Source organism: Octopus sinensis, linkage group LG26 (genome assembly GCF_006345805.1).
Source record: "Octopus sinensis linkage group LG26, ASM634580v1, whole genome shotgun sequence".
Lineage (NCBI taxonomy): Eukaryota > Metazoa > Mollusca > Cephalopoda > Octopoda > Octopodidae > Octopus > Octopus sinensis.
In genome coordinates this window covers 22352669-22379983 of record NC_043022.1, presented here as the reverse complement: position 1 = coordinate 22379983, position 27315 = coordinate 22352669, and the positions used below count along the sequence as shown (strand labels likewise).

The window sequence follows — 27315 nt, the reverse complement described above, 5'->3', positions numbered from 1 at the left end:
TGTTATATTTAAAGTAATTGAAAGAAACACAGAGCATCTCAAAATAAATACTGTAGCGAAAGGGTTAACATCCACTTTCTGATGATTACATGAATTAGTTGGAATTTTGTCAAAGCAGATATTTCTATAGCCAGATGCCTTTCCTGTCATCAACCCTTATCTGTTTTCAGGCAAGATAACATCTCCCCATGGCCAGACATGATTTTCATGGAATACTGGAAACAGACAAAATCACTTGCCTGATGGTGATGCTTATTTATAACTAGCAGAGATATACGGTGTTGCTTGAAATTAAAACGACATAGTTTGCATATATATATATATATATATATATATATATATATATATATATATATATATATGTATATATATATTACATTCATGTTGAATACAGGAAAGTGCAGCATTGATGACAAAACATTTGTGGAGTAAATGTTAAAGCTTTGCATAAATAACAATTTGAATTTAGCTCACCAATTTGGACAGAATCATCATTTTTATAAGTAATGTGTGTGAAGTTTGGTGAAAATTGGTTGAAAACTGTAGAAATGCATATGTATTACACACACATATACACAGACATCCTTTGTTTTATATATATATAGATAATTGCATAATCTAAAGATAATCGTACAAACAAACACTAGGAGCTCAAAGTGCATACATTAGTCCATAAGGGACCAACTAGTGGGCTCTAGTGTCCTACACCATTTGCCAAAAGCAAGAATTTTTCTCCATGGCGAACTGTAGTGAAAATATTTATCAAATATATTTGAATTCATTGAAAAGCTTGATCATCATCTTCTTCATTGCCTTTATTGTCATCTTCTCTTCCCTATCATCCCTCATTTTTACTATTGTCTCACTGTCTCCCCTCTCTTCTCCTCTTACATTTACATCTATCCCCTACTCTCTTCCTCTTCCCCTTACAATCGCTCTACCTCCCACCCTCCTCTTTCTCTTCATTTTTCTTCTACACCCCTCCTCAGTCGTCATCATTATCATCTTTGTCATTCTCACCACCAATATAAGAATTCTGGTCTGCTGGTTATTGCAGGATTACAATGTGCTGCAAACAGAACCCTGGAAAGAAGTAAAACGTCGACCACTTCCCCCACCACGTGTTGAGTCAACAATTCAGCCAGATCCAAATAAAGGTCAGTCAAACACCCGCAAAGTAGTTTGCTTCCAAACCACATCGTTCCAGTGTCAATGTGTGGCACTTTGGGCAAGTGTCTTCTGCTATAGCCTCGGGTGCCTCCTATAAAGCATCAAGTCCATAGTGTAAAGTGGTTGGTGTTAGGGAGGGCATCCAGTTGTAGACACCAAGCCAAATCAGACTGGAACCTGGTGCAGCTTGCCAGCTCTGGTCAAAGTGTCCAACCCAAAGTGTTCAGTTGTTCCAGGTCCCCTTTTACAGAGGTTGTCATCATTGCCACAGCTACCATTGAGGATTTCCACTGTTTGCAAGTTAATGAATTCTTTGATATCATTCGAGATCAACATGGCATCCGCTGACTTCAAATCACTGATTGTGTCCCCCACCGAATCTGTGTCCATCACACCGTTAGGTCCATTTAGGTAGGATTTTATACTGGGAACCACTGGTTTGGATCAGGATTTTTGTCCCCTTGATCTCATTTTTTCATCAGAAGTAGATTATTTAATTCAGCATCAGAGCTGTACATTCAACGTCTCATCACCTAGACACCATAACTGGAAGTATTCCTTGTGATATTTGTTCTGCATTGAGTTACATACACTCCTTTGATGTTTTTCACTGTTAGAGATATCGTACATCAGTTGATGTACTTCCATTTCCTAGATATGATATGATGCCATACTTAATTTTTAACTTCTCTTCAACAGAACCTTACCAGACCCATGTCCTATATAAAAGTCAAGTTGAAATTTACCAAGAGGAGCCTAGTACAGACACTACATTGGTAAGCAATTGTCAGCATCCATACTTTTGTTTTAATGACTGACAGATTCATCATCATCACCACAACCACCATCATCACAATTATCATCACCAACCACCACCATCATCGTTATCATCACTACCACCACCACCACCACCACCACCATCATCATTATAATCACTACCACCACCATCATTGTCATAATCATCATCATCATCACCGCCGCCATCGTTGTGTTCATTGTTGTTGCCATCATCATTGCAACCACAACCATCATCATCATCATGATCACCATCACTATTTAATACTAAATATCAATTGTCCACTAAATATTTTTCAAATTTTTCTGTCTCAGCTTGCTGTATCAGATGATGGTCTCCAACAGACCCACCATCAAGAAGAAATGGCCATCCACAGCACAAATAATAATCTACCTTCATCAGTAGTACACCAACAAACTATCAAACTGGAAGGTCTGCTATTAATATATTGTTTTACAGTAATCTTTTATATTGGATTCAGTTAATGGGTTGAAGCTATTTTGGGGCACTGCCTTCTGGGGATTTTGATTAACCCTTTCATTTCCAGCCCGGCTGAAACCGACTCTGGTTCTGAGTACAAATGTCTTGTTTTCATAAGTTTTGAATTAAAATCCTCCACCAAACCTTAGTCACAATTTATGTTCCTAACACCAGCTGAATGATAACTAAGTTATTTTACTAAATTCTTTATTATATTTAAAATTAATTGAAAGAAACACAGAGCATCTCAAAATAAATACAGTAACGAAAGGGTTAATCATATCAACCTTGCTTCCATTTTGTTTCAGTTTGTTGCTATTTATTTTGTCACTTCTTATTTGTCAGGATGCTAGGTTGCAGAAAATATAAGGGACGTGACACACATAGCATAACATCTACCAACATTTAAAAGTCCACAAACAAACACACACACACACACAACTGTGTTTGTGTGTCTGTGTATGTGTGTGAGAGAGAGAGAGAGAGTGTGTGTGTGTGTGTGACATGTATTTCCATTTATTAAATTCCACTTACAAGGTATTGCTTGACGAAAGCTTACAATAAAAGACACCCATTGTGTCTGCAATGGGATTGAAACTGGAACTATGTGGTTGTGAACCCATACATATTCTTTTCTGAAACTCCTCTCCCCATCTCGGAAAATTTCTTTACCATAAATCCCTATAAACTCTGAATCCACTGCATCTAAAAGATATTTGTTGAAAATTTCATTAAAAAGTATCCATTTTTCTGGAAGTTATGAGGCAACAAATTCAATGGGGTACACATCTGTAGTTATGACAACAAAGCTATCCAGGTGTTCATAGTAAAGGGCAAAAAAACTCCAGCTTCCACTGCTTAAATTTGTGGAAACAAACCCCAAAAACTCCATTATCTCAGGAATCCATGGTCCACTTTATGCAAAATTTGTTTTATTCCATTTGCATTCACATTTCAGGGGTACTTTATTTTCATTGTATTTTCTCATTATGCACCAGTTTGGCTATATTAAATTACAGACAAGCAAGCAGTTACAGAGTTTTAGTAGTATGTAGACAAAATAATACATTGAATGATAAAGTAATACACACACACACACATACACCATGCAGCCACAATTGATTTAAAATATCTCATATATTCTGTATTCAGATCTCGTCAGCCAAGCTGCCAAGTTACTGGAAGATGGTGCTACAAAACCCAACATTGACACTGATGCATTGGTAAGACATCATAATCCAAAGTCATGAATATTTCTAACCTCCAAGATTACCATGTCCTTCCATAACCCTGATGATATTGTTAATAGCTGACACTTTCACTTTATTTCCTGTGCCCGAATCTTTTCGGATTGAACGGCAGTTTTTAACATAATTTCTAGGTAACTAAAAAATTTTAAACTTCGTATACTGGTAGAATGTGTTTATAAAACATCTTTTTCTCCTGGCTTTATTGAGAAAATTCTATAGTTTGTAAGATATTTGTTTTTTTCTTCAATTTCTGCAATTTCAACCAATCAAATACGTCTATTGAGTTAAAGAACATTCTGTGCCGTATGAATATGTCCCTCGTTTAAGAAACAGGTTGGGTTTATTTACATTTGTGAAGAAAAAAAGATACCCATCCTCCCAACCCTAACCCTAACTCTAACCCTAATTATCTCTAACCCTAAAACAGATTGAAATGCAATAGATCGATACTAGGGTCATAATTATGGGTGACAATTTCATATGACACCACTAGAAAAAACTGCCGTTCAAACCGAAAAGATCCCTGTGCCCTCTGCCAGTCTCACACTTTCCAAGAATTAGTACAGGTAAAACCTTATGTTTCAGACATGGGCTTCAGGCCATTCTGCTTTCAGCAATCACTCTCTTTCTCCTATTCCTTTCCTTGATCACCTGAGTGAAACTACAAATCTCAGGTTACAATCTACTCTTGACCCGTACAGTATACAGGCCGTCTCCCAGTACCATGGCAGGGAGCCCTCACTCCATCCCACCACACATTGATGTGAAAGTAGAGGTAAAGTAGGGATTAGCGATCCCCTTTATTCTTGTCTCACTGAGGAGGTGACGCAAACAACAGTCACCAGTGATGGTGCCACTAGGAAATCTCACCAGTAAGCTCTGGAAAGTGGCTGATGATGGAAAAGGCATCCAGTCATAGAAACCAAGTCAAATGACATCTTCATGCAGCAGTCTGTGAGAGAGAGAGAGAATAGGGCTAGAGGGGGAAAAAAGGGTGAGTAAGTAGGCAAGTGTGCTAGAACATGGTAAGTGTGTAACAGATGATTAGAGACAGGGATTGAGGTGGAGGCAGGGATTATCAGTTTGAGGGAGAAGTAAGGAAATAAGGGTGGATCAGGGAGGAGGATGACATTAATTCTGTGTTATTGTGGTGAAGCGTTGTCGACTTAGACAACTCCCTGTTGGTTTACATGTTGTAGGTTGATTCTATAATGTCAGAAATAAAGCATTCTTTCAATGAGAACACGGAGAAGACTGTTGATGGAATCGGTGTCCATGAAACAACAGATGAAAACAGACAGGTAACAACTTAATGTGAGGAATCTTCTCCCCGGGTATGTTAGAGATTTTCAGAAACATTTTACTAATGTGCTTTTAACTAGACTTCTTCTTTGGTCACACTGCTTTTGCAGATTCCCATGACTCTCTCTGTTGCCATCCAATTCCATTTTCATAAATTTGAATTTGAAACTCGAGTCGTGGTTAATCTATCATTAGCTGATTACTCAACCACGGATGTCACCCCTATAGATTGTGTTGCAGTTACTGACCATTGACCTTCTAGGACTCCTCCACTCACCATCAGCTGGGCTCTTCAACTGCCTCTTCACAATCTGCCACACTGCTTTCGCAGACTCCCATGACTCACTCTTGTCATCCAATTCCATTATTATGAATTTGAGTTGAGAGATTGAGTCATAAGTGAATATTTCATTTGTTGATTACACAACGAATGATGCCACCTCTATGGTTGCATTGCAGTTACTCTCTTAATAGAGCTTGGTGATCCTAACCATTGACCTTCTAGGACTCTTCCATTCACCATCAGTTGGGCTCTTCCACTGCCTCTTCACAATCTGCCACACTGCTTTCGCAGACTCCCATGACTCACTCTTGAAACTCGAGTCGTGGTGAATCTGTCATTAGCTGATTACTCAACCATGGATGTCACCCCTATGAATGTTTTGCAATTACTGACCATTGACCTTCTAGGACTCCTCCACTCACCATCAGCTGGGCTCTTCCACTGCCTCTTCACAATTTTCCACGCTGCTTCCGCAGACTCCCATGACTCACTCTTGTCATCCAATTCCATTATTATGAATTTGAGTTCAGAGCTTGAGTCATAAGTGAATATTTCATCTGCTGATTACACAACCATAGATGGCATCCCTATACATGCGTTGCAATTACTCTCTTGATAGAGCTTGTAATCCTGACTATTGATTTTCTAGGATTCATTTGCTCAGCATCAATATATGAAATACCATTGACTCAGTTGAGCTCTTTTGCTACCGCTTCACAATCCGCCATGCTCCAGTCCCATGATTTTGCTGCATCCCTGGCAAGGTGACTGAATGGGTGCTATGCCTTGCCTGTAACTATGCAGAACACAATCGTCACTCTGTGAGATATTTTCAAAATATCTACGTACTGATTAAATCTGCTCCCTACATTGGTTAACTAGATAGACAGTGTCTAATGTGCTTTTAACTAGACAGACAGTGTGTAAATTGTTGACTGGACAAACGGACAGAAAGACAATGTGTAGATGTTGACTTATTATGTAGACAAACACAAGAGTGGCTGTGTGGTAAGTAGCTTGTTTTCAGTCCCACTGCGTGGCACCTTGGGCAAGTGTCTTCTACTATAGCCTCGGTCCGACCAAAGCCTTGTGAGTGGATTTGGTAGACGGAAACTGAAAGAAGCCCGTCGTATATATGTATATATATATGTGTGTGTCTGTGTTTGTCCCCCTAGCATTGCTTGACAACCGATGCTGGTGTGTTTATGTCCCCGTTACTTAGCGGTTCAGCAAAAGAGACCGATAGAATAAGTACTGGGCTTACAAAAGAATAAGTCCCGGGGTCGAGTTGCTCGATTAAAGGCGGTGCTTCAGCATGGCCGCAGTCAAATGACTGAAACAAGTAAAAGAGTAAAAGAGAGAGAGTGTAGATGATGAGTGTATAGAGAAACTGATAGACATACTTTGTAGGTTTTTATTAGACAGACACAGTTTATAGATGCTGACGTGATACATATATAGATAGATGTAGTATGTAGATGCTGACTGGATAGATATACACAGTATACAGATGTTGACTAGGTAGGTAGACAAACAGAGAGTATGTAGATGTTCACTGGATATATAGACAAAATACGTGTAGATGTTTCCTGGATTGATAGACATGGTGTATAGATTTTAATTATACAGTCACAAAAGGAGTGTGTGGTTATTAATTGTGAACACATGGTTTGGTTATTTATGTGAGAACATGATGTATAGATATTAGTGTGTATTTATTAAATGTAAAAACAGTGTGTAGTTAGTAGTGCAAATACTACCATTATCCCTTTTATCATGTTTGCAAGGGTCAGATGGAATATGTTGAAGTAGGATTTTCTATGGCTGGATGCCCTTCCTGTTGCCAACTCTCATCAATGCACACACAAGTATGCAATGTGTACACAGTGCGAAGTTATCAAGTGTAAATACGCTGTGTTGTAGCCATTCAATGTTAACACGATGTGTGTAGTCATTCAGTGCAAATATATCTTGTCAATAATATCTATCATCATCATCATCGTTTAACGTCCGCTTTCCATGCTAGCATGGGTTGGACGATTTGACTGAGGTCTGGCGAACCAGATGGCTGCACCAGACTCCAATCTGATCTGGCAGAGTTTCTACAGCTGGATGCCCTTCCTAACGCCAACCACTCTATCTATGTAGCTATTAAGTGTAAACATCACGTGTGGTTGATTTTGACATTGTTTGCTGTTATGTTTATAGATTGCTGCGATTTCAGTATTCTGTTAACATAGTATTCTCTTAATCTAATATTCTGTTAACGTACTCATTGTAGGAAACTGATGAGAATGTAAAAGAACGTGTAAATGCCAGACAACGGGATGCTGGACAAAGAAGAGCAAAAAAGATTATTGATGGAACAAAGAGACAACAGAATGCTAGCAGAAAAAAGAGTCGCTTATTTGTGAGTGGAAATAAGGAAGAAGATGATGAGGAGGAGGAGGAGGATGAAGAGGAGGAGGAGGAAGGAGATGAGGAGGGAGATGTGGAAGAAGTAGAGGAACAATATTTAGAGCAGGGTACTGCTAGAGCGAGAAGAGGCCCGCATGCCTCTTGGTATATGTCGAAGCAGAACGGAAAGGAAAGTGCAATGAAGCCGTGTGGTTGGACTGTCCAAAGACAGCCGGGGTTGTTGTGGCCAAGTGAGAAGCCGTATGATGCGTATGGTAAGAAGAAGCGGAAAAAAGATGTATCAGAGAAGGGCAGTGAACAGGATGTGTTTAGGAGCAGCAGCAGGCAGCAGCAGAGAGCCATCAAAAGAGAGCAACTTAATATTTTGGGGGGTGGGAAGCTGCAAGGTGATGCCAGAAAGAAAAGCCAGCAGAATGATGTGTACCCTAATACAGTATGGCAGCATAACAGTTCGGACATGGACGCAACCGATCAAATATTTAATACCTTCAGTTTCCAGAGCCATGACGACACTTTGCCTGTAGATTGGGGATATTCAGACGACCCTGACGAAGAGATTCTGTTTAGGAAAAGAGACCAGTTGTATAACAATGTTTACTCTCCAAACTCTTTTGTCAACAAACGTCTCTCACATGGTAAGGAAAGAAACAAGGAGAAGATTTTCGTAAGAGGTGGCAGCAATGAAGTACGCAAACAGAACAGTGAGATGAACCTGAGACGACACATAAAGAGCCGAAGCACTAACGACATCTCTAAAATATATGACGGCAGCAACAATTGTAAGTGTATTTTGTACCATTACCTGTTATAGTAGGAGTGGCTGTGTGGTAAGTTGCTTGCTTACCAACCACATGGTTCCGGGTTCAGTCCCACTGCATGGCACCTTGGGCAAGTGTTTTCTACTATAGCCTCAGGCCAACCAAAGCCTTGTGAGTGGATTTGGTAGACGGAAACTGAAAGAAGCCCGTCATATATATGTATATATATATATATATGTGTGTGTGTGTGTGTGAATTTGTATGTCTGTGTTTGCCCGCCCCCTCAACATCGCTTGACAAGCGATGCTGGTGTGTTTACGTCCCGGTAACTTAGCGGTTCGGCAAAAGAGACCGATAGAATAAGTACTAGGTTTACAAAGAATAAGTCCTGGGGTTGATATGATTTCACTAAAGGCGGTGCTCCAGCATGGCCACAGTCAAATGACTGAAACAAGTAAAAGAGTAAAGAGAAAAGAGAGTCTGAAAAAGCTTGTTATTTAGACCCATGTCAGTCCTTTTATTCAGACTTAGTGTGTCTGGGACTACATTACCTAATATGTCCTTCCTTCTTGTTGATGATTAAACCCATGTTAGTTCTAATCCAGCAGATGTATGATCAGGGATGTTCCAGTGCTGACCATCCTGTCTTTTATTCTGGCATAGTGTATCTTATGTGTCCTTTTCGTTTAGCCCCGTATCAATCCTGATTCAGCAAATGTATGACATTCCATTTTTTATTCAGACAAGTGTATCTTGGACTACATTATTTTATGTGGATCTTGTTTACACCTAGCTCAGCCCTGATCCAACAGATATATAATAACCCTCTTACCTTTTACTTGGACTTAGTATATGTTGGACTACATTATCTAATATATTCTTCCTTGTTTAGTCCCAAGTCGGTCCTGATTCAGTAAATCTATGAGCTGAGATGTTCCAGCTGTAACTCATGATGATTACAATAATATTCTCCACTCCCACACTTCATGGCTATAAATCTGTTACTCTTACCTTACTTACCTCCCCTCGTCTCTTGTCCAGAAACATCGCCCACTCTCTCTTCTGTTCTCCCTGTTATAGGAGCAACATCTTCTCTACAAACTACAAGCCCCACAACTCCTTTAATTTTTTTCTTTCATACAAAAACTAAAGCAAATTTTGAACGGGGTATAGTTGTGAAAAGAGCTCAGAAAAATGGGTAATGCCCCCTACTAAATGGGTAGGGGAGAAAAGTTGCCAACAGGTGGCTACATGAGATTCAACTCTATACTTTAAAGAGTGTCTTCTACTAAAGCCTCGGGTCAGCCAAAGCCTCTTTAGTGAATTTTGTAGATGGAAACTGAAAGTAGCCCGTCATATATAAATATATATATATATATTATATATATATATATATATATATATATTATATATATATATATATATATATATAATAATATAATAATAATAATATTAGGGAGTAAATCCAAACTTACAGGGAAAAATTAGATTTAGGATTAAATCTAATTTTATAGTATAGATATATATTATATTAAATTAGAGATAAAACCACTATTAGGCAAATCAAACAGTGAAATCATAAGCCAATACATAGAAATAAAATTAATTTAAAAATATATAAAAAATATATAAAAAATATAAAATTTATATTTTTTATATATTTTTTAATTAATTTTATTTCTATGTATTGGTTTATGATTTCCACTGTTTGATTTGCCTAATAGTGGTTTTATCTCTAATTTAATATAATATAAATATTTATATATATGTATATATATACGTATATATATATATGTATGTATGTGTATATATTTATGTGTGTGTTTGTGACTGTGTTTGTCCCCCACCACCATTGCTTGATAACCGATGTTGGTGTGATTTCATTCCCTTAACTTAGCTGTTTGGCAAAAGAGACTGGTAGAATAAGCACCAGGCTTACAGGGAATAAGTCCAGGGGTTGATTTCTTCGACTAAAGCGTGGTGCTCTAGCATGGCCACCATCAAATGACTGAAACAAATAAAAGAATACCAGAAGAACATTCTGTACTACTAAACCAAGAAGGTTATTTTAATATGTACAATGTATTTTAAGGCTAAATAGTAATTCTGTAGACTTTGGGTAAATGAAATATTTTGGTTGGATTATTTAGTTATTAGTTTCACGCTTCTTTCTATATTCTGTAAGTGTCACGATACAGAAACATTTCTCATGGCACCAGCACACAATTTACAGACGCTTACATTTTTCTATATTTTCTGTGAAGTTTTTATGGGTCCAGTTAGTTATTATTATTATTATTTCTTGCTTCAAAATCAGAAAATAAATAGCAGCATTGATGTTTTGGTCGCATTGAATAAACATTAAATGTTGATGTCATTAACTTACAAAATAAATCTGATTATTATTATTGTTGCCACGTTCTGACTCCAAATTCAGCCGAGATCGACTTTGCCTTTCATCGTTTTGGGATTGATGAATTAAGTACCAGTCAAACACTGGGGTCAATGCAATTGACTAATCCCCTCCCTGCAAATTTCAAGCTTTGTGCCTTTAATAGAAAGGATTATTATTGTTGTTGCTGTTGTTATTGTAGTTGTTTTCCATCAACTGTGAATGCTTTATATTCTACCTTTAGGTCAATTTCCAGGGATGTTGATGAAAGGTGGTCATACTTTGAACAGTCAGGTATCACTATTATTTTTATTATTATTATTATAATTATAATTATTATTATTATTATTATATTATTATTATTATTATTATTATTATTATTATTATAAAAATCGGCAAGTTGGTAGAATTATTAGTACACTGAAACAGTTTGCCTAGGTGTTTGGTCTTGATAGTCTTTCATAATTGCATAATAGTCTTTCATAATTTCATAATTGCATCAGCAAGTTGGCACTGTACTTTCCATTGATGGTATAAAGATAGTCAATAAACACAATGCTTTTTAGAAATATTGAATTTCTAAATGTCTCAAAGAGACATGAGCAGTGGTGGAGCGATAGAGTGGTTGTATACTGTCAACATAACGTGAAAGTCCCGTAGAGGGAATTACACCACCGCTATATAGCCCTAGGAAGCATTGACACTTCCTGTCGGCTTTGACACATTCCTGTGTCCTTATATTTGCAAAGGGGAGGCAAGCACCCCCACCAGCAAATATAAGGACACAGGAAATGTGTCAAAGCCGACAGGAAGTGTCAATGCTTCCTAGGGCTATATAGCGGTGGTGTAATTCCCTCTACGGGACTGTCACATTATGTTGACTTTGTACAACCACAATGCTTTTTGCATCCAGAAAACTGAGACCATTGCCTTCCCAGGGGATGAAACAACCTTGGCTTGCGGGGTGTTTTCACTGCATGGATTGTCTCTGTCTCTGGCTCTAAGTGATCAAGCCAACACTATCCTGGGTTAGGAAATGTTCAAGGAAACCAGCTGGATATACCTCAAACAATGTCAGATTTTCCCATAATGTGATCAGCCTGGTGCACTTTTGATCAGGTGTTAGAAAACGTGGCACCCACCAAGCAGAAGCCTTTGCCATGCCAAATACATTGTGCAGAATATTCTCAACTCTCTCACAGAATATGCTAATAGCATTGACTATTTGATTTATAGTTAAGTTAAGTTAAGTTAATTTTTTTGGCTCAAAAAGCAAAAAGCAAGGCCATGTAGGGGGACATGGAGTTATGTACAGGGAGGGTGTTCATGCAAAGAGTTCAGGCCATTTCTGGTCAAGAGAGACTTTGAACTGAGCGGTCTTCGGCATCTTCACTATCTCGTCTGGCAGCTTATTCCACGGATCCGCAACCCGGACGGAGAAAGCCCCTCTCCTTTGATTGAGATGAAATCATCGCAGATAGAGCTAGTTAATCACTTGTCATCCATCAGCATAAAATGTTTTCCTCAGTGATGGCAGTTTCAGGATGTCCAAATCTTGGGTCATCTTCAAGACTCTCCCTTCCCCTTCGAAATCCCATTTTTACACTTTTGATAAAGCAGGGGTGTCAGCATGAATGTGGGAGGGTTGTACCATTATTACTAATTCCCTACAACAGTATGTATTTATGTATGTATGTTTGCAAAAATTGATCTGTATAAATCAGAAATGTGATTCTGCACTCCCCTGTTGTTTTTCAGGTGTTTTCAGACTCTGATGAATACCAAGAGACAGACTGGTTAAATGAGAAAGACAGGCGAAGAACTTTGTCCCTGACAAGACATACGCCGAAGAACAAATCACGAGGAGTACATTTCAATGACACAGGTAAATCTGATTTGATTAACCCACCTTTAGCTACAACAACACATAAATGGTGGTGGTGTTGGTTGCAATGATGTTGATGGTGGTGTGATGATTATAGTCGTGGTGGTGGTGATGATAAAACACTTGATGAAGGATCTTCCATTTGTGTCTATAACTTAGCAGTTCAGCAATAGGAGACTAATAGAATAAATACAAGACTTTACTTACTTTAAAAAAAAACTAAATACTCAGGTTAATACGATTGACTAAAAAGCCTTCAGGTTTTAATTACAACTCAGTGCAAGGACTGAAAGAAGTAAAAGCATAGAAGAGATGTGTGTTTGTATGTGTGTCTGTGTCAGCTTTGTTGTGATTTGCACTCTGATACTGCTACACCCCATAGGACATGACACCAAGGGGTTGGATGTGATTATGGTAATACTCTGTGTAAACATCAACATCAAAAATCAATGGAAATTGTAGTTGTGATCCCTGTGCTGGTGGCACGTAAAAAGCACCATCCGAATGTGGCCAATGCCAGTGCCGCCTTGAATGGCTTCTGTGCCTGTGGCACGTACAAAGCACCATCTGAACGTGGCCGATGCCAGCACCGCTTTGACTGGCTTCCATGCCGGTGGCATGTAAAAAGCACCAATCCGATCGTGGCTGTTACCAGCCTCGCCTGGCACATAAAAAGCACCCACTACACTCATGGAATGGTTGGCGTTAGGAAGAGCATCCAGCTGTAGAAACACTGCCAGATCAGACTGGGCCTGGTGCAGCCTTCTGGCTTCCCAGATCCCGGTCAAACCATCCAACCCATGCTAGGATGGAAAACGGACGTTAAACAATGATGATGATGATGATGAAAGGATAACAGTTAAAAACTATCACAGAGTGGAGAGTATAGTGTATAGGACTATGGAGATAACTGGCGAATGAGATAAGTTGTGCTGGTGTCTCCTGGAGAATGAGCACCTATACAATAACTTGACTGAGAAAAAATATGAAGTGCCTTGTCCACACATTCCTCCATGATGGAGGAATGCTTGACATGGGTAAATTGGGTGTAGGGCTCAACACATACAAGCATAAGCAAGTGTGCACAGCAAGTTGCCAACCATCTCAGTCCTTTGTCATCACAACCAAATCAACGCAGTCTTCTCTCTTTCATGCTTCATTAGATTCCTCTTATGCTTAATTTTTCTGTCAACATATTTGCACTTTGTCCATGCACACTGACATTGTACATCTTTCAGAGCATAAGAATCTTTGTATGTGCTCTACATTCAGAGCCCACATCTCACTACCATGTAATATTACTTAAGTTAAGTTAATTTTTTGGCTCAAAAAGCAAAAAGCAAGGCCATGTAGGGGGACATGAAGTTATGTACAGGGAGGATGTTCATGTAAAGAGTTCTGGCCATTTCTGGTCAAGAGAGTCTTTGAACCGAGCGGTCATCGGCATCTTCACTATCTCGTCCGGCAGCTTACTCCACGGATCCGCAACCCGGACGGAGAAAGCCCCTCTCTTTCGATTGAGATGAAATCGTCGCAGATAGAGCTTTTCGGAGTGTCCCCGCAGCCGACGCTCTGGAGCAGGAGTGAAGAACAGCTCTTTCAAGAGGTTACACTTTCCGCTTATGATGTTGTGGGCGAGAATGAGATCACTACGGCGTCATCATTTTTCTAGAGAATAAAGGTCAAGCGTCTTCAGCCTTTCTTCATAAGACAAATGCTTGAGACCAAGAACCATGCGGGTAGCCAGCTTCTGGACTCTTTCGAGTTCATACTGTTCATACAATCTGCTATTCACTATGAGAGAGATCTTTTGTTGCCAACAGAGGTAATAGCCCTTTGAATTTTCTCTAGGCACAAGAGTAGCAATGTGGTAAGTAGTTTGTTTCCCAACCACATGGTTCTGAGTTCAGTCCTACTATACATTTAGTCTCAGAAAGCAAAGGACCGATTTGTATTAGCCTCCATTACCTATAAGTATAAATAGTAAATATGGAATCAAATATGAAGACCTGAATTGAAATCAGTATTTAAGGCCAGAAAATTATTTCAGCTCTAGATATAGATGGTATGGTAAAACAGAAAATCTTACATCTAGACAGCTATACTTTACATTTAAGGATCATTAGCTAACTGTTAGCATGTAACCTCATATACCCTATTTACCTAGCTACTTTATCTTCCCTATATAGATAAAAGAATTCTCCAATTACTAATTAGTCACACTAATGAATATAAGTGACTGTTTCTCTGTTGTTACAGTTTATATGATTGATGACATGTATGATAAAATTCCATCGAGGCATCAGAAGGTAAGTGTATGAATTCTTTGCCCGTTTTTACTAAAATTTATAAACTATTGGGTAACAACAATTTTTGGGCTAATCACTTATCTGATAGTGGTTTGTGGGATAACGGTTTATGAGCTAGTATTTTGAATAGGAATTAGGGGGATAACAATCTGTGTGAGCAGTTTGTCCACAATTTGTAGGCTAGCAGTTTGTAGGTTTGCAGTTATGGACAATAGCCGTTACATTCTGAGTTCAAATTCCACCGAGGTCGACTTTGCCTTTCATCCTTTCGGGGTCGATAAATTAAGTACCAGTTATGCATTGGGGTCAATATAATCAACTTAATCCATTTGTCTGTCCTTGTTTGTCCTCTCTGTGTTTAGCCCCTTGTGGGTAGTAAAGAAATAGGTATTTTGTCTGCCATTACGTTCTGAGTTCAAATTCCGCCGAGATCGACTTTGCCTTTCATCCTTTCAGGGTCGATAAATTTAGTACCAGTTACACACTGGGGTCGATATAATCGACTTAATCCATTTGTCTGTCCTTGTTTGTCCTCTCTGTGTTTAACCCCTTGTGGGTAGTAAAGAAGTAAGTTATGGACAATAGCAAATTATGGATTAACAGTTATATTGATAGCAGTTTACTCAGTAATAATTTATGGGCTAACACTTAATCAGATTGCAGTTTGTGGGATAAAAGTTTGTAAGGTAATAGTCTGTGTTGGGAGAGCCAATGACTAGGCACAGTTGTGGTTGTGTGATAAGAAGCTTGCTTCCCATCTACATGGTTCCAGGTCCAGTCACACTGTGTGGCACCTTGGGCAACCAAAGCATTGGGCCAACCAAAGCATTGTGAGTAGACTTGGTAGACAGAAACTGAAAGAAGCCTTCTGTGTGCATGTGTGTGTGTGTATGTATATAGGTGCAAGCATAGCTGCGTGGTAAGAAGCTTACTTCTGAACCATATGATTCCAGGTTCAGTCCCACTGCATGGCACCTTGGTTAAGTGTCTCCTATAGGTTTGGCTAACCAAATCCTTGTGAGTGGATTTGGTAGATGGAAACTGAAAGAAACCTGTCATGTGTGTGTGTGTGTGTGCACGCTCGCATGTGTGTATGTATGTGTGTCTTTGTGTTTGTCTCCCTCCACCACTTGACAACTGACATTGGTGTGTTTACATCCCTGTAACATAGTGGTTTAGCAAAAAGAAACCAATAGATTGAGTGAGTACCAGACTTGAAAAAATAAGTTCTGGTGTCAATTCATTCGTCTGAAAATCCTTCAAGGCAGTGCCCCAGCACAGCCACGGTCTAATGACTGAAACAAATCTCTCTATATATAAACAGCAAAATGTCTCTGTGTGTGTCCTTTATACAATCCACAATTTTTCAGTTAGAGGGCTCACACTTTCTATGGTCATTCAAAACCGTCCAAGGGTGGTCGTGCACATCTTTACATTTCCCCAGTAACCCCCCCAAAGCCATTCAAAAATCAATAGAAGTGACTTTTTTGTGAATTTTCTATCCAAAACCCAATCAAAATGCCCGAAACTTGATACGCCAATTGAATGCCAGCTAGCTGTATGTGATTGGTCGGAGATTTGGACAGTACTAGATTGTGTATGTGCGCACACACGCAGCTGTATATGCATGCACTAGCACTATGACCTGGCAACACCGGGTCATAGTGGTAGTAAAAGATTTAAAAAAAAAAAACTTTTGGAAGAGCTGATTTACCACACTGTAAGATAAGAATTTCCAGGCTAAAAATCTGTAGGACAACTCATAGGTACATCTGGTTTAACAGTTTCCAGGTTAATTGTTTGTGTGACACACTTTGTAATAATAACGTTGTTTGTGAGATAAGATTGTAGATTTACAGTTTATAAAGGTTAATCAGTGCCAGGTTAATTAGTATGTGTGTTAGCTATTTAGAGGTAATGAGCATAATTTAAGTGAGAATTGGTTGTATCTTAATTTGTTAATATTTTAATACTTTGTGTATCTAACATTTTTTTTGTATGCATTTATATGTATGTATGCATATTTATATTTGTGTGTATGTATATGTGTGTGTATATGTATGTATATGTATATATATATATTATATATATATATTATATATATATATATATAATATATATATATAAACACATATTTGTATATATATATATATATATATATATATATATAAACACATATTTATATATTGGGTCATCCCATAAATAATTTGGTTTTTTCAGTTGCATGAACTAAATAGTCAGAGGGGCATGGGATAAACTACCTGCATCAATTTGCTATAAAAGCAGGTAATAATTTTACCTTGTACTTATTCTTAGTGCAAGTTTTAAAGAGTGCAGTTCGATTTTAACAGTTGTCTTTTCAAAGCTATAATGGAAGTGACAAAGGAGCATATTTGGCATATTTTACTTTATTAGTTCAATAAAGGCAACAATACAATGGAAAATGTGAAGAATATTTATGCAGTATATGGGGATCAGACAAGTGTAAGCCAGTGTCAACGGTAGTTCTAGAAATTTCGAGCCAGAAACTAGAGCCTAGAAGACAACCTCATCCTGGAAGACCTGTAGAGCTCAATGAGGAAGTCCAACAAACCCTGGTGGAACAAGATCCCATTGTAACCGTTGAGGAACTAGCAGAGAAACTTGGATTTGGTCATTCAACCAGTCATTCAAGTCAGTGCTAGAAGAAAAACGGCCATCTTTGGTTTCAAGACGAAAGGTGTCCGTCCATCAGAATAATGCTTGGCCTCAGTCCAAAGGTTGGAGCAGTTTGAATGGGAAATGATGCCCCACCTCCATATTTGCCGGACATTGCCCCATCTGATTATCATATGTTTCTTAGTCTTCAAAATCATTTGGATGGAAAAAATACAAGAACAGTACTGGAGGAGTATTTTCTGTTATGGACAAGTAAATTTTGGAAGAGGGACCTTGCAAGTCTACCAGACATATGGAAAAGTATTGTATAAAATGAGGGAGAGTATATTTTAGATTTAAAAAAACACTTTGTTTACCTTAATTTTGAAAAATAAAAAAAAGTATTAAAAAACCCCGCATTATTTATGGGATGACCCAATATATATACCTATGTGTATGTGTGTGTGTACATCTTTTATCTTTTACTTGTTTCAGTCATTAGACTATGGCTATACTGGAGTACTACCTTGAAGTATTTTTAGTTGAATGTATCAACACCAATACTTATTTTTCTATTGGTTTCTTTTGTTGAACCACTAAGTTAAGGGGGACATAAACACACCAGCACCTGTTGTCAAATAGTGATAGGAAGACAAACATAGACACAAATACACACACAAATATATATCAATAGGTGGTTCATCAACTTTTAGACATTATATTATGTTAACTTATTTATTTATTTACTAAACTGATAATTACAATAATATGCATACATATAACATATTATGCTTTACATATAAGATATAAAATATAGTAATATATAAGGAAACCAGTAATTATTATAAAATAACAAACATGAATATAAATTTGGAAAATAACTTACAGCTGTTTCAGCCAAGAGGTAAAAATACCTCATTCTACCTTTATTACTCAAGTTGAGTGAAGTAATAGGTAGATGAAAATGAGGTACTTTGGCATATATACATACATACGAGGGGGTTTGCATTTACCAAATCCACTCACAATGTTTTGGTCATCCTGAGATTATAGTAGAAAGACACTTGCCCAAGATGTCATGCAGTGGGACTGAACCCTGAGTCATGTGGTTGGGAAGCAAGCTTTTTCCCACACAGTCATGCTTGTGCCTGTAATAGAGTACAGTATAAAGCCTGCCCACCTTCAGATTTTACCCAGTAGTAGTATTATATGTACTGCCAGATTTGTGCTTGGGCTTCTGTAGTATATGAATAGATAATTGAATAAGTTGGAGTCAACAAGAAGGAGTATGATTGGACATTTATTTGCATCACTACAATTGTTTCCATGCAATGTAGGTCTCCAGGCTTGCAGGTATTTGGTTATGTAGCTATTTTCCTGCATTATGAAATCTAGTGTTTCCTCAGGCGATATATAAATATTGTCTCTGTAAGCTCAAATTCTCAGCCTCAGGTGCATCCTATCTGTCTGTTGTGGCCTGCAAGTTAGTAGTAGCCACTGAGTGTATCAAGAAATGTGTCATGGCTGAAAGTCTGTTGGTAAACCTCTTTGAATGTATAGATGGAGTGGGATGGTGGTTTTGCTACTGTTAAAGGGATTATCATTTGAAAGAGATTGGCATTTGATTTCTTTGTACTGTTGATTTATTCCTCGTGGTGGACTACACTTGTGATTGTCCTTGGCTGACCTTTAAGAATTCAGTTGGTTGGTTTACATGTACACATATATCGTTTTGTATATAACCACATTTATACACACCCATACGTTTACATACATATTCAGTGGCTACTACTAACTCGTAGGCCACAACAGACAGGTAGGATGCACTTGAAGGTGAGAATTTGAGTTTACAGAGGCAATATTTATACGTGGCCTGAAGAAACACAACTAGATCTCATAATGCAGGGAAACAGTTACATAACCAAATACCTGCAAGCTTGGGGAACTATGTTGCATGGAAACAATTGTAGTGATTGCAAATAAATGTCCAACAGTACTCCTTCTTGTTGACTCCAACTTATTCAATCATATATACATGTATATATTTGTGTGTCTGTATCTGTATTTGTCCCCACTCCATCGCTTGACAACCGATGTGTGTTTACGTCCCCGTGACTTAGCAGTTTAGCAAAAGAGATTGACAGAATAAGTACTAGGCTTACAAAGAATAAGTCCTAGAATCGATTTATTCGACTAAAGGCGATACTCCAGTATAGCTGCAACCAAATGACTGAAACAAGTAAAAGAATATATATGTATATATATATCATCATCATCATCATCATTTAACATCCATTTTCCATACTAGCATGGGTTGGACGGTTCGACCAGGGTCTGGGAAGCCAGGAGGCTGCACCAGGCTCCAGTCTGACCTGGCAATGTTTCTACAGCTGGATGCCCCTCCTAACGCCAACCACTCCGTGAGTGTTGTGGGTGCTTTTTACATGCCACCGGCACAGGGGCCAGAGGAGGCTGGAAACCTCAGTACTTATTCTATTGGTTTCTTTTGCCGAACCGCTAAGTTACGGGGACGTAAACAGACTAGCATCGGTTGTCAAGCGATGTTGGGGGGACAAACACAGACTCACAAACATATACACACACATACATATATATATATATATACATATATACGATGGGCTTCTTTCAATTTCCATCTACAAACTCCACTCACAAGGCTTTGGTCGGCCCAAGGCTATAGTGGAAGACACTTGCCCAAGGTGCTACTCTGTGGGACTGAACCCAGAACTATGTGGTTGGTAAGCAAGCTACTTACCACACTGCCACTCCTGCGCCTATACATACATACATACGTACACACACACACACACACACACACACACACACATACATGTGTGCTTAACTATACTTGCCAGGTCTCACACTTCCTTCTCTTTCATCAAACAGGACCACCACCATTGCCACCATAATGACCACAGACATGCCGAACCCTATGAATCTATTTACACCAGCTCTTACACAAATCCTTCTCACACTCGATCATTTTCAAAAGGTTTCTATAACAACCCTCAACACTTTCATACGGATAACTATGAAGCTGCAGAACCTCATTATGGTATGGCATGGAACTTTTATCTTTACACCTTGTCACCTTCCTTTTATAGACTCCTTTGATTACCTATTGCTGCAGTTGAATGGTATTGTGTGTGTGTGCTAGAGTGTTGTTGTTGTTGCTGTTGAGCGAAGCAGTCTTCGTCCCAGAGCTCGCAAGATCGCGCCTCTGTAGTGGGAGAAGTCCGAAACGTGGTCCTTTGCTATTTGTAAGACCCGCAGAAGAGAAAGCAGGTCAACCCCCGACACTGAGAGCATCGACGGCTGGATGAATGCATATCCAGGCTCAGTGGTTGCTTAGGAAGTCGGGGACAAGAAACAGGAAGAAAGAGTGAGAGAAAGTTGGAGCGAAAGAGTACAACAGGGGTCGCCACCCCACCCCACCCCTGCCAGAGCCTCATGGAGATTTAGGTGTTTTTCGCTCAATAAACACACACAATGCCCAGTCTGGGAATTGAAACCACGATCCTCCGACCGCGAGTCCGCTGCCTTAACCACTGGGCCATTGCGCCTCCACTGTTGCTGTTGCTCATCTTTAATGTTCAGGTTAGTCATGATCATCCAAAGCATTCTGTTGATGACCATCAAGTGTTCTCGTATACCTACACCAAAGTTGTAGCCATGGCTATAACTGGACTGTAATTAAATAACTGTTGATTACAATAGGATTGTGTTTGTGTTAGATAAATAGATAGATATAGAGCGTGCGTGGCTTAATGGTTAGGGTATTCAGCAGCATATTGTGTCCTTGAAGAAGACACTTTATTTCACATTGCTCCAGTCCACTCAGCTGCTGAAAATGAGTTGTCATCATCATCATACGTCTGTTCTCCTTGCCAGCATGGGTTGGATGGTTCGACCGGGGATCTGGGAAGCCAGAAGGCTGCACCAGGCTCCAGCCTGATTTGGGAGTGTATCTACAGCTGGATGCCCTTCCTAACGCCAACCACTCCAAGAGTGTAGTGGGTACTTTTTACGTGCCACCGCCACAGGTGCCAGGTGAGGCTGGCAATGTCCACGATCGGATTGGTGCTTTTTACGTGCCACCGGCACGGATTTGTGTCATGCTGAATCTCCCTGAGAACTACATTATGGGTATATTTGTCTGTGGAGTGCTCAGCCACTTGTACATTATTTTCATGAGCAGGTTGTTCCTTTGGTTGGATCAACTGTTGTAACTGGTGGAGTTCCCAGTTAGATATAGATATGTGTGTGTGTGTTTTAGTATTTGTCCCCCACTCCCATCGCTTGACAACCAGTGCTGGGTTGCTGATTCTCCTGTAACAGCAACATGGCAAAAAGGGACCGATAGAATAATTACCAGGCTTTAAAAAGAAAAAAATTACTGAGGTCTGTTAGAGTAAAAATTCTTGTACTTGTAGTAGAAAGAAGTAAAGAATTGGTAAGAAAACACTCATCACACCAGCTGTAACCAACACTATTCCAATCACAGTTCAGTTATAAGCAACACTAATGCAATCACAGTCCAGTTATAACTTATAGACAGATCAGCATTTGAATGACTGACAGAAGGCTTGAGCACATACAATATACACAATGATGATAATTAGCTGCATATCTATTTGGCTGTTTTTTACTACAACAGAATTGAGATCCTAAAATCAAAGTTCCATGTATAAAGCACTGGTGCTGGTGCCGCATAAAAAGCACCCAGTACACACTGTAAAGTGGTTGGCATTTGGAAGGGGAATCAAGCCATAGAAACCAAACCAAAACAGACTGTGGAATCCTGGTGTAGCCCCTGGTCTTACTACTTCTTGTCAAGCTGTCCAGTCCAGGACAGCATGGAAAGCAGATGGGATCTTTTCAGTTTGACCGGCAGTTTTTTCTAGTGGTGTCATATGAAATTGTCACCCATAATTATGACCCTAGTATCGATCTATTGCATTTCAATCTGTTTTAGGGTTAGGGTTAGGATTAGGAGTGGGGGGAAGGGTATCTTTTTTTCTTCACAAATGTAAATAAACCCAATCTGTTTCTTAAACGAGGGACATATTCATACAGCACAGAATGTTTTTTACCTCAATACACGTCATTGATTGGTTGAAATTGTAGAAATTGAAGAAAGAAACAACAAATATCTTACAAACAATAAAATTTTCTCAATAAAGCCAAGAGAAAAAGATGTTTTATAAACACATTCTACCAGTATACGAAGTTTAAAATTTTTTAGTTACCTAGAAATTATGTTAAAAACTGCCGTTCAAACCGAAAAGATCCAGCAGATGTTAAATGTTGTTGATGATGATGATGAAATAATCATCTCTGCATAAAATATCTGTTGTAAGTGACATCGCTAAAAATTTAAATTATGGTCTTGCTTTTGATTAAACAAGTTCAGTTATAACAAAGTGTGACCCAACGTCTGTCCATCTGTAACTGAGACTGATGTAATCATTTTCCACTTAATCTTAATCTGATTACTGACATCTGGCAGCTGACTTGGCAGACACCCATAAAATTATTAACCATCTTATTAACAATAACTCTGAGCACCTTTTCAAACTCCACCTGTCTAACACCCGTGGACATGTTTACAAAGTCAGAAAACAGCACAGCTCCCATGACTTTTGGAAGCATTTTTTCACGCTAAGAGTTGCTGAAGCATGGAACAGACTGCCGGCATCAGTTGTTAGTTGTCGGAGCACTGCATCCTTCAAAACTTCCATGCTTCCTAAGATTCGCCAACACTACACCTGATTTTCTCCCCTCCATACACACGCAAGCATGTATCTGACTCATACACTGTTCACTTTCCAGACATTTGTACATTACTGCATATACTTTATATGCACTGTTTGACAAGTTGTGGTGCACCTGAGCACTGTATACAATAATTTCATTATATTATATTATAATAAGGTGGAAATTTACAGAACCATTGGTGTGTTGGATGAATTACCTTGCAATGTTTATTCTAGCACTTTGCATTCTGAGTTCAAATCTTACTGAGGTCAACTTTGAATATCATTCCTACAGGATTGATAAGTAAAGTTTAAAGTTGTGGATTGATGGAAGTGTTAGTTCATTAGAGGAGACCCCTGATGGTATTTATTCTGGCTCTTTGTATTCCAAGTTCTAATTCCACTATGTCTTATGTGGGTGGTAGATAATTCATTACCCAGTTGAACACCACCATCTAATTCTTAGGTGTGTTTAGGGAAGTCCATTCTGTTATAAGTATTCAAGAAAAGTCTCTCGTTTGAGGATACTGTCCTCCTTCCTCTGTCCCACCTGTCTCAGAGGTTTTGTAAAGAGCCTGTCTCACCTGACTAAAAGGCAACTCACAGTAGTAACCCAATGATAGTAATATCTATATATATAAACGGCAAAATGTCTGTGTGCATGTCCTTTATACAAATCCACAATTTTTCAGTTAGAGGGCTCGCACTTTCTATGGTCATTCAAAACCGTCCAAGGGTGGTCGTGCACATCTTTACATTTCCCCAGTCACCCCGCAAAGCCATTAAAAAAATCAATAGAAGTGACTCTTTTGTGAATTTTCTATCGAAAACCCAATCAAAATGCCCAAAACTTGATACGCCAATTGAATGCCAGCTAGCTGTATGCGATTGGTCGGAGATTTGGACAGCACTCGCGTGTATGTGCGCATGCACGCAGCTGTATATTGAATAAATAAAGAGGAACTATATCATAGTCCAGTTTATAACTAACACTAACCCAGTCACTTTACTTGTAACCAATAGATATCCAATCACAATTCAATTATAGCCAACTATAATCCAATCACAGATCAGTTAATACTACCACAATCTCAGTCTTTGTATAACTAACATTAATCCAGTTGCAATGCTGTTCTAATATAAACACAATCAGGATATTTTTGGTTTGACCGGCAGTTTTTTAAAATAATTTCCACGTAACTAAACACTTTTAAACTTTGTATACTGGCAGAATGTGTTTATAAAACATCATTTTCTCTTGGCTTCATTGAAAAAAATTCTATAGTTTGTAAGATATTTGTTGTTTTTTTGCTTCAATTTCTGCAATTTCAACCAATCAATGACGTCTATTGAGGTGAAACCATTCTGTGCCGTATGAATATGTGCCTCGTTTAAGAAACAGATTGGGTTTATTTACATTTGTGAAGAAGAAAAGATACCCTTCCCCCCACCCCTAACCCTAACTCTAACCCTAACCCTAAAACAGATTGAAATGCAATAGATTGATACTAGGGTCATAATTATGGGTGACAATTTCATATGACACCGCTAGAAAAAACTGCCGTTCAAACCAAAAAGATCCCACAACCACAATCCTGCTATAACCAATAGTAATTTTACCACAATCCAGTTACAACCAAACTGTAATCCAGCCACTGTCCAGTCGTAGCCAACACTAACCCAATCAAAACCAATATTGAACCATTAAACAACTTGTTCTACCAAGTTCTATAACAAATATTTTATTTTTCTTTATAGATTACTCACCCTGGATCAGAAAACCACCAGTAAGTAATTTTACTTTCCACCATATGCTGTATGCCTTATGTAATAAGTAGGGGCAAGTTGAAGCCTATAGCTTGTAGATCTTGGGAAGTTGTAATATAATACTAGGCCTTATTTTAGGTTTGTGCTACCAATTAAAACTTCACAGTTTGATAAATAGTTAAAGTACATCACATTTATTTGTCCCTACTCTGCACTTGTATATGATTATATATGTTTCCTTGTCTGAAAACAATTTCAAAATCAATTACAGTGTGGAAGGTGTTTATAAGCCATTTAAGAAACACACAAAACCGTTAGATTCACTTCAACATTTAAATTTATTTGTCAAAATATTTTCGTCGCTTTGAGACCACGACCTGTTCAGACAAAACTTCGTGCTGCATTTAAATTAAATTTAAATGTTGAAGTGAATCTAATGATTTTGTGTGTTTCTTCAATGGCTTATAAACACCTTCCACGCTGCAATTGTTTTCGTTCCAGCACACGATCTCAGATCAAGTCACTCGCTATGCAAGTACATCTCCGTAATTTCAAAATCGAAATATTTCAAAACTATGTGGTAAAACACCTTACTGACAGAGTTAAAATACTAAATCTATAAGAAATGACATGGCTGTAAACAATTTTTATAAAGTTAAAAAACAGTTCCCTAAAATGTATGATAAGCTTTCACAATCTGGAAGAGGACATTATGCAAATTTTAGCTACGAGTGTTGACAACCGACTGAACATTTCATATGCTCAGTCAGATGGTTCCCAGTGAGTTCATATCCAAACAAGCAGGAGCAGGTTTTGAGTTGTGAAAATGCAACCAGGGGTATATATGGGTTAATAGGCTTTCTAAGATGAGTCAAAAAGATTTCTGTTATTGGTTCCTTCATGGAATCATTGGAAACTTATAAACCCCATCATGTAAATTTCTAAAATAAAATTAAAAAGGAGAATTAATATAAATTTCCTTGATTTAAAAACAAAATTTCTTCATTGTTTTATGTCATTACTGCTTTTTAATAAGTAATATTTAAAAAATTTTAATGAAAATACTTTACCTTTTGACCGACAGATTAAAAAAATAATTTTTTGTAACTAAACACTTTCAAACTCCGTATACTTGTAGAATGTGTCACATAAAACATCTTTTACTCTTGGCGTTGTTGAGAAAATTCTATATTTTGGAAGTTATTTTTTGTTAAAGTTGTATTTCGGTAATTTCAACCAATCAATGACGTGTATTCAGCTGAATAAAATTACTGCTGTTGTTTGTCAACAACAACTTCCAGTGGTGTATATTCGTTTGTCACTGTTATTTATGACATATTTCATCTCAGTTACATTTGTTTGAATAAACAAGTGTACCTGAAGCTTGTTTACTTCATGGCACCACCATAATTGTTCGTGCTTCAGGCATGTGGTATCACATTGAGAGGGGAGAAAACTTCACCTTCAGCATGCTAAAGGTTAATGTAAGGGTTTTGTTCCTGCAATAAGTGTGTGAATCTGAGAGAGCAACATGTAAAATCATAATTAACTGATCCTCCTGTATTTTCTTTCACCCGACACCAGGAACTTTTTAGCACCCCTTCATATACATTAAATATGGTACATAGCTGGCTGTTTTAAGAAAGTACCAACTCAATTGCATATAGCAGATTTATATCTTTTTGTTTGTTGTAGCAACCGGCGAAGCACTGGAGTTTTGTCTCCTTGAATACGACCCCAGTGTCGAAAGTAGGACAGTCTCAAAATGCATATGCCTCAAAGAAGGTTGGCAATCCCATTTTAAAGAAAACACCCCAGAAAGGTGCTGAAAGTTCAAATTCAGGCAGTAAAGTTGTTGACAGATCTTCTCCCTCTTTGTCAAAGAAGACATCAGAGACAGGGCTTACCTTACAATCAGGTTGTTCTCCAGACAGTGGATATCTATCAGACACTCCAAAAATGTTAGGTAAATATTTTCTCTCTCTGTCTGTCTCTGTCTGTCTGTCTGTCTCTCTCTCATTCTCTTTTTGGCTTTTTAATTTTTGAAGATGGTTAATTAACTGAAATGTTAGTTAGTTAGTTAGTTAATTT

General features: G+C 38.3%; 1 protein-coding gene across 3 annotated transcripts in view; it reads left to right on the top strand.

Annotated features, from left to right (window-relative positions):
- The window catches only part of LOC115224703, a 76629-nt gene that overhangs the window by 24793 nt on the left and 24521 nt on the right, over positions 1 to 27315 (top strand). For 2 of the 3 annotated variants that reach the window (XM_036513569.1, XM_036513571.1), the window contains exons 5-16: positions 1058 to 1157; positions 1870 to 1946; positions 2281 to 2398; positions 3599 to 3669; positions 4896 to 4997; positions 7563 to 8478; positions 11094 to 11143; positions 12608 to 12734; positions 14994 to 15043; positions 20588 to 20756; positions 25216 to 25244; positions 26920 to 27190. In XM_036513569.1, coding sequence (XP_036369462.1) covers positions 1058 to 1157; positions 1870 to 1946; positions 2281 to 2398; positions 3599 to 3669; positions 4896 to 4997; positions 7563 to 8478; positions 11094 to 11143; positions 12608 to 12734; positions 14994 to 15043; positions 20588 to 20756; positions 25216 to 25244; positions 26920 to 27190 — 2080 coding nt within the window. The remainder of the gene's footprint in view (positions 1 to 1057; positions 1158 to 1869; positions 1947 to 2280; positions 2399 to 3598; positions 3670 to 4895; positions 4998 to 7562; positions 8479 to 11093; positions 11144 to 12607; positions 12735 to 14993; positions 15044 to 20587; positions 20757 to 25215; positions 25245 to 26919; positions 27191 to 27315) is intronic. The other variant, XM_036513570.1, reaches the window with a different exon arrangement.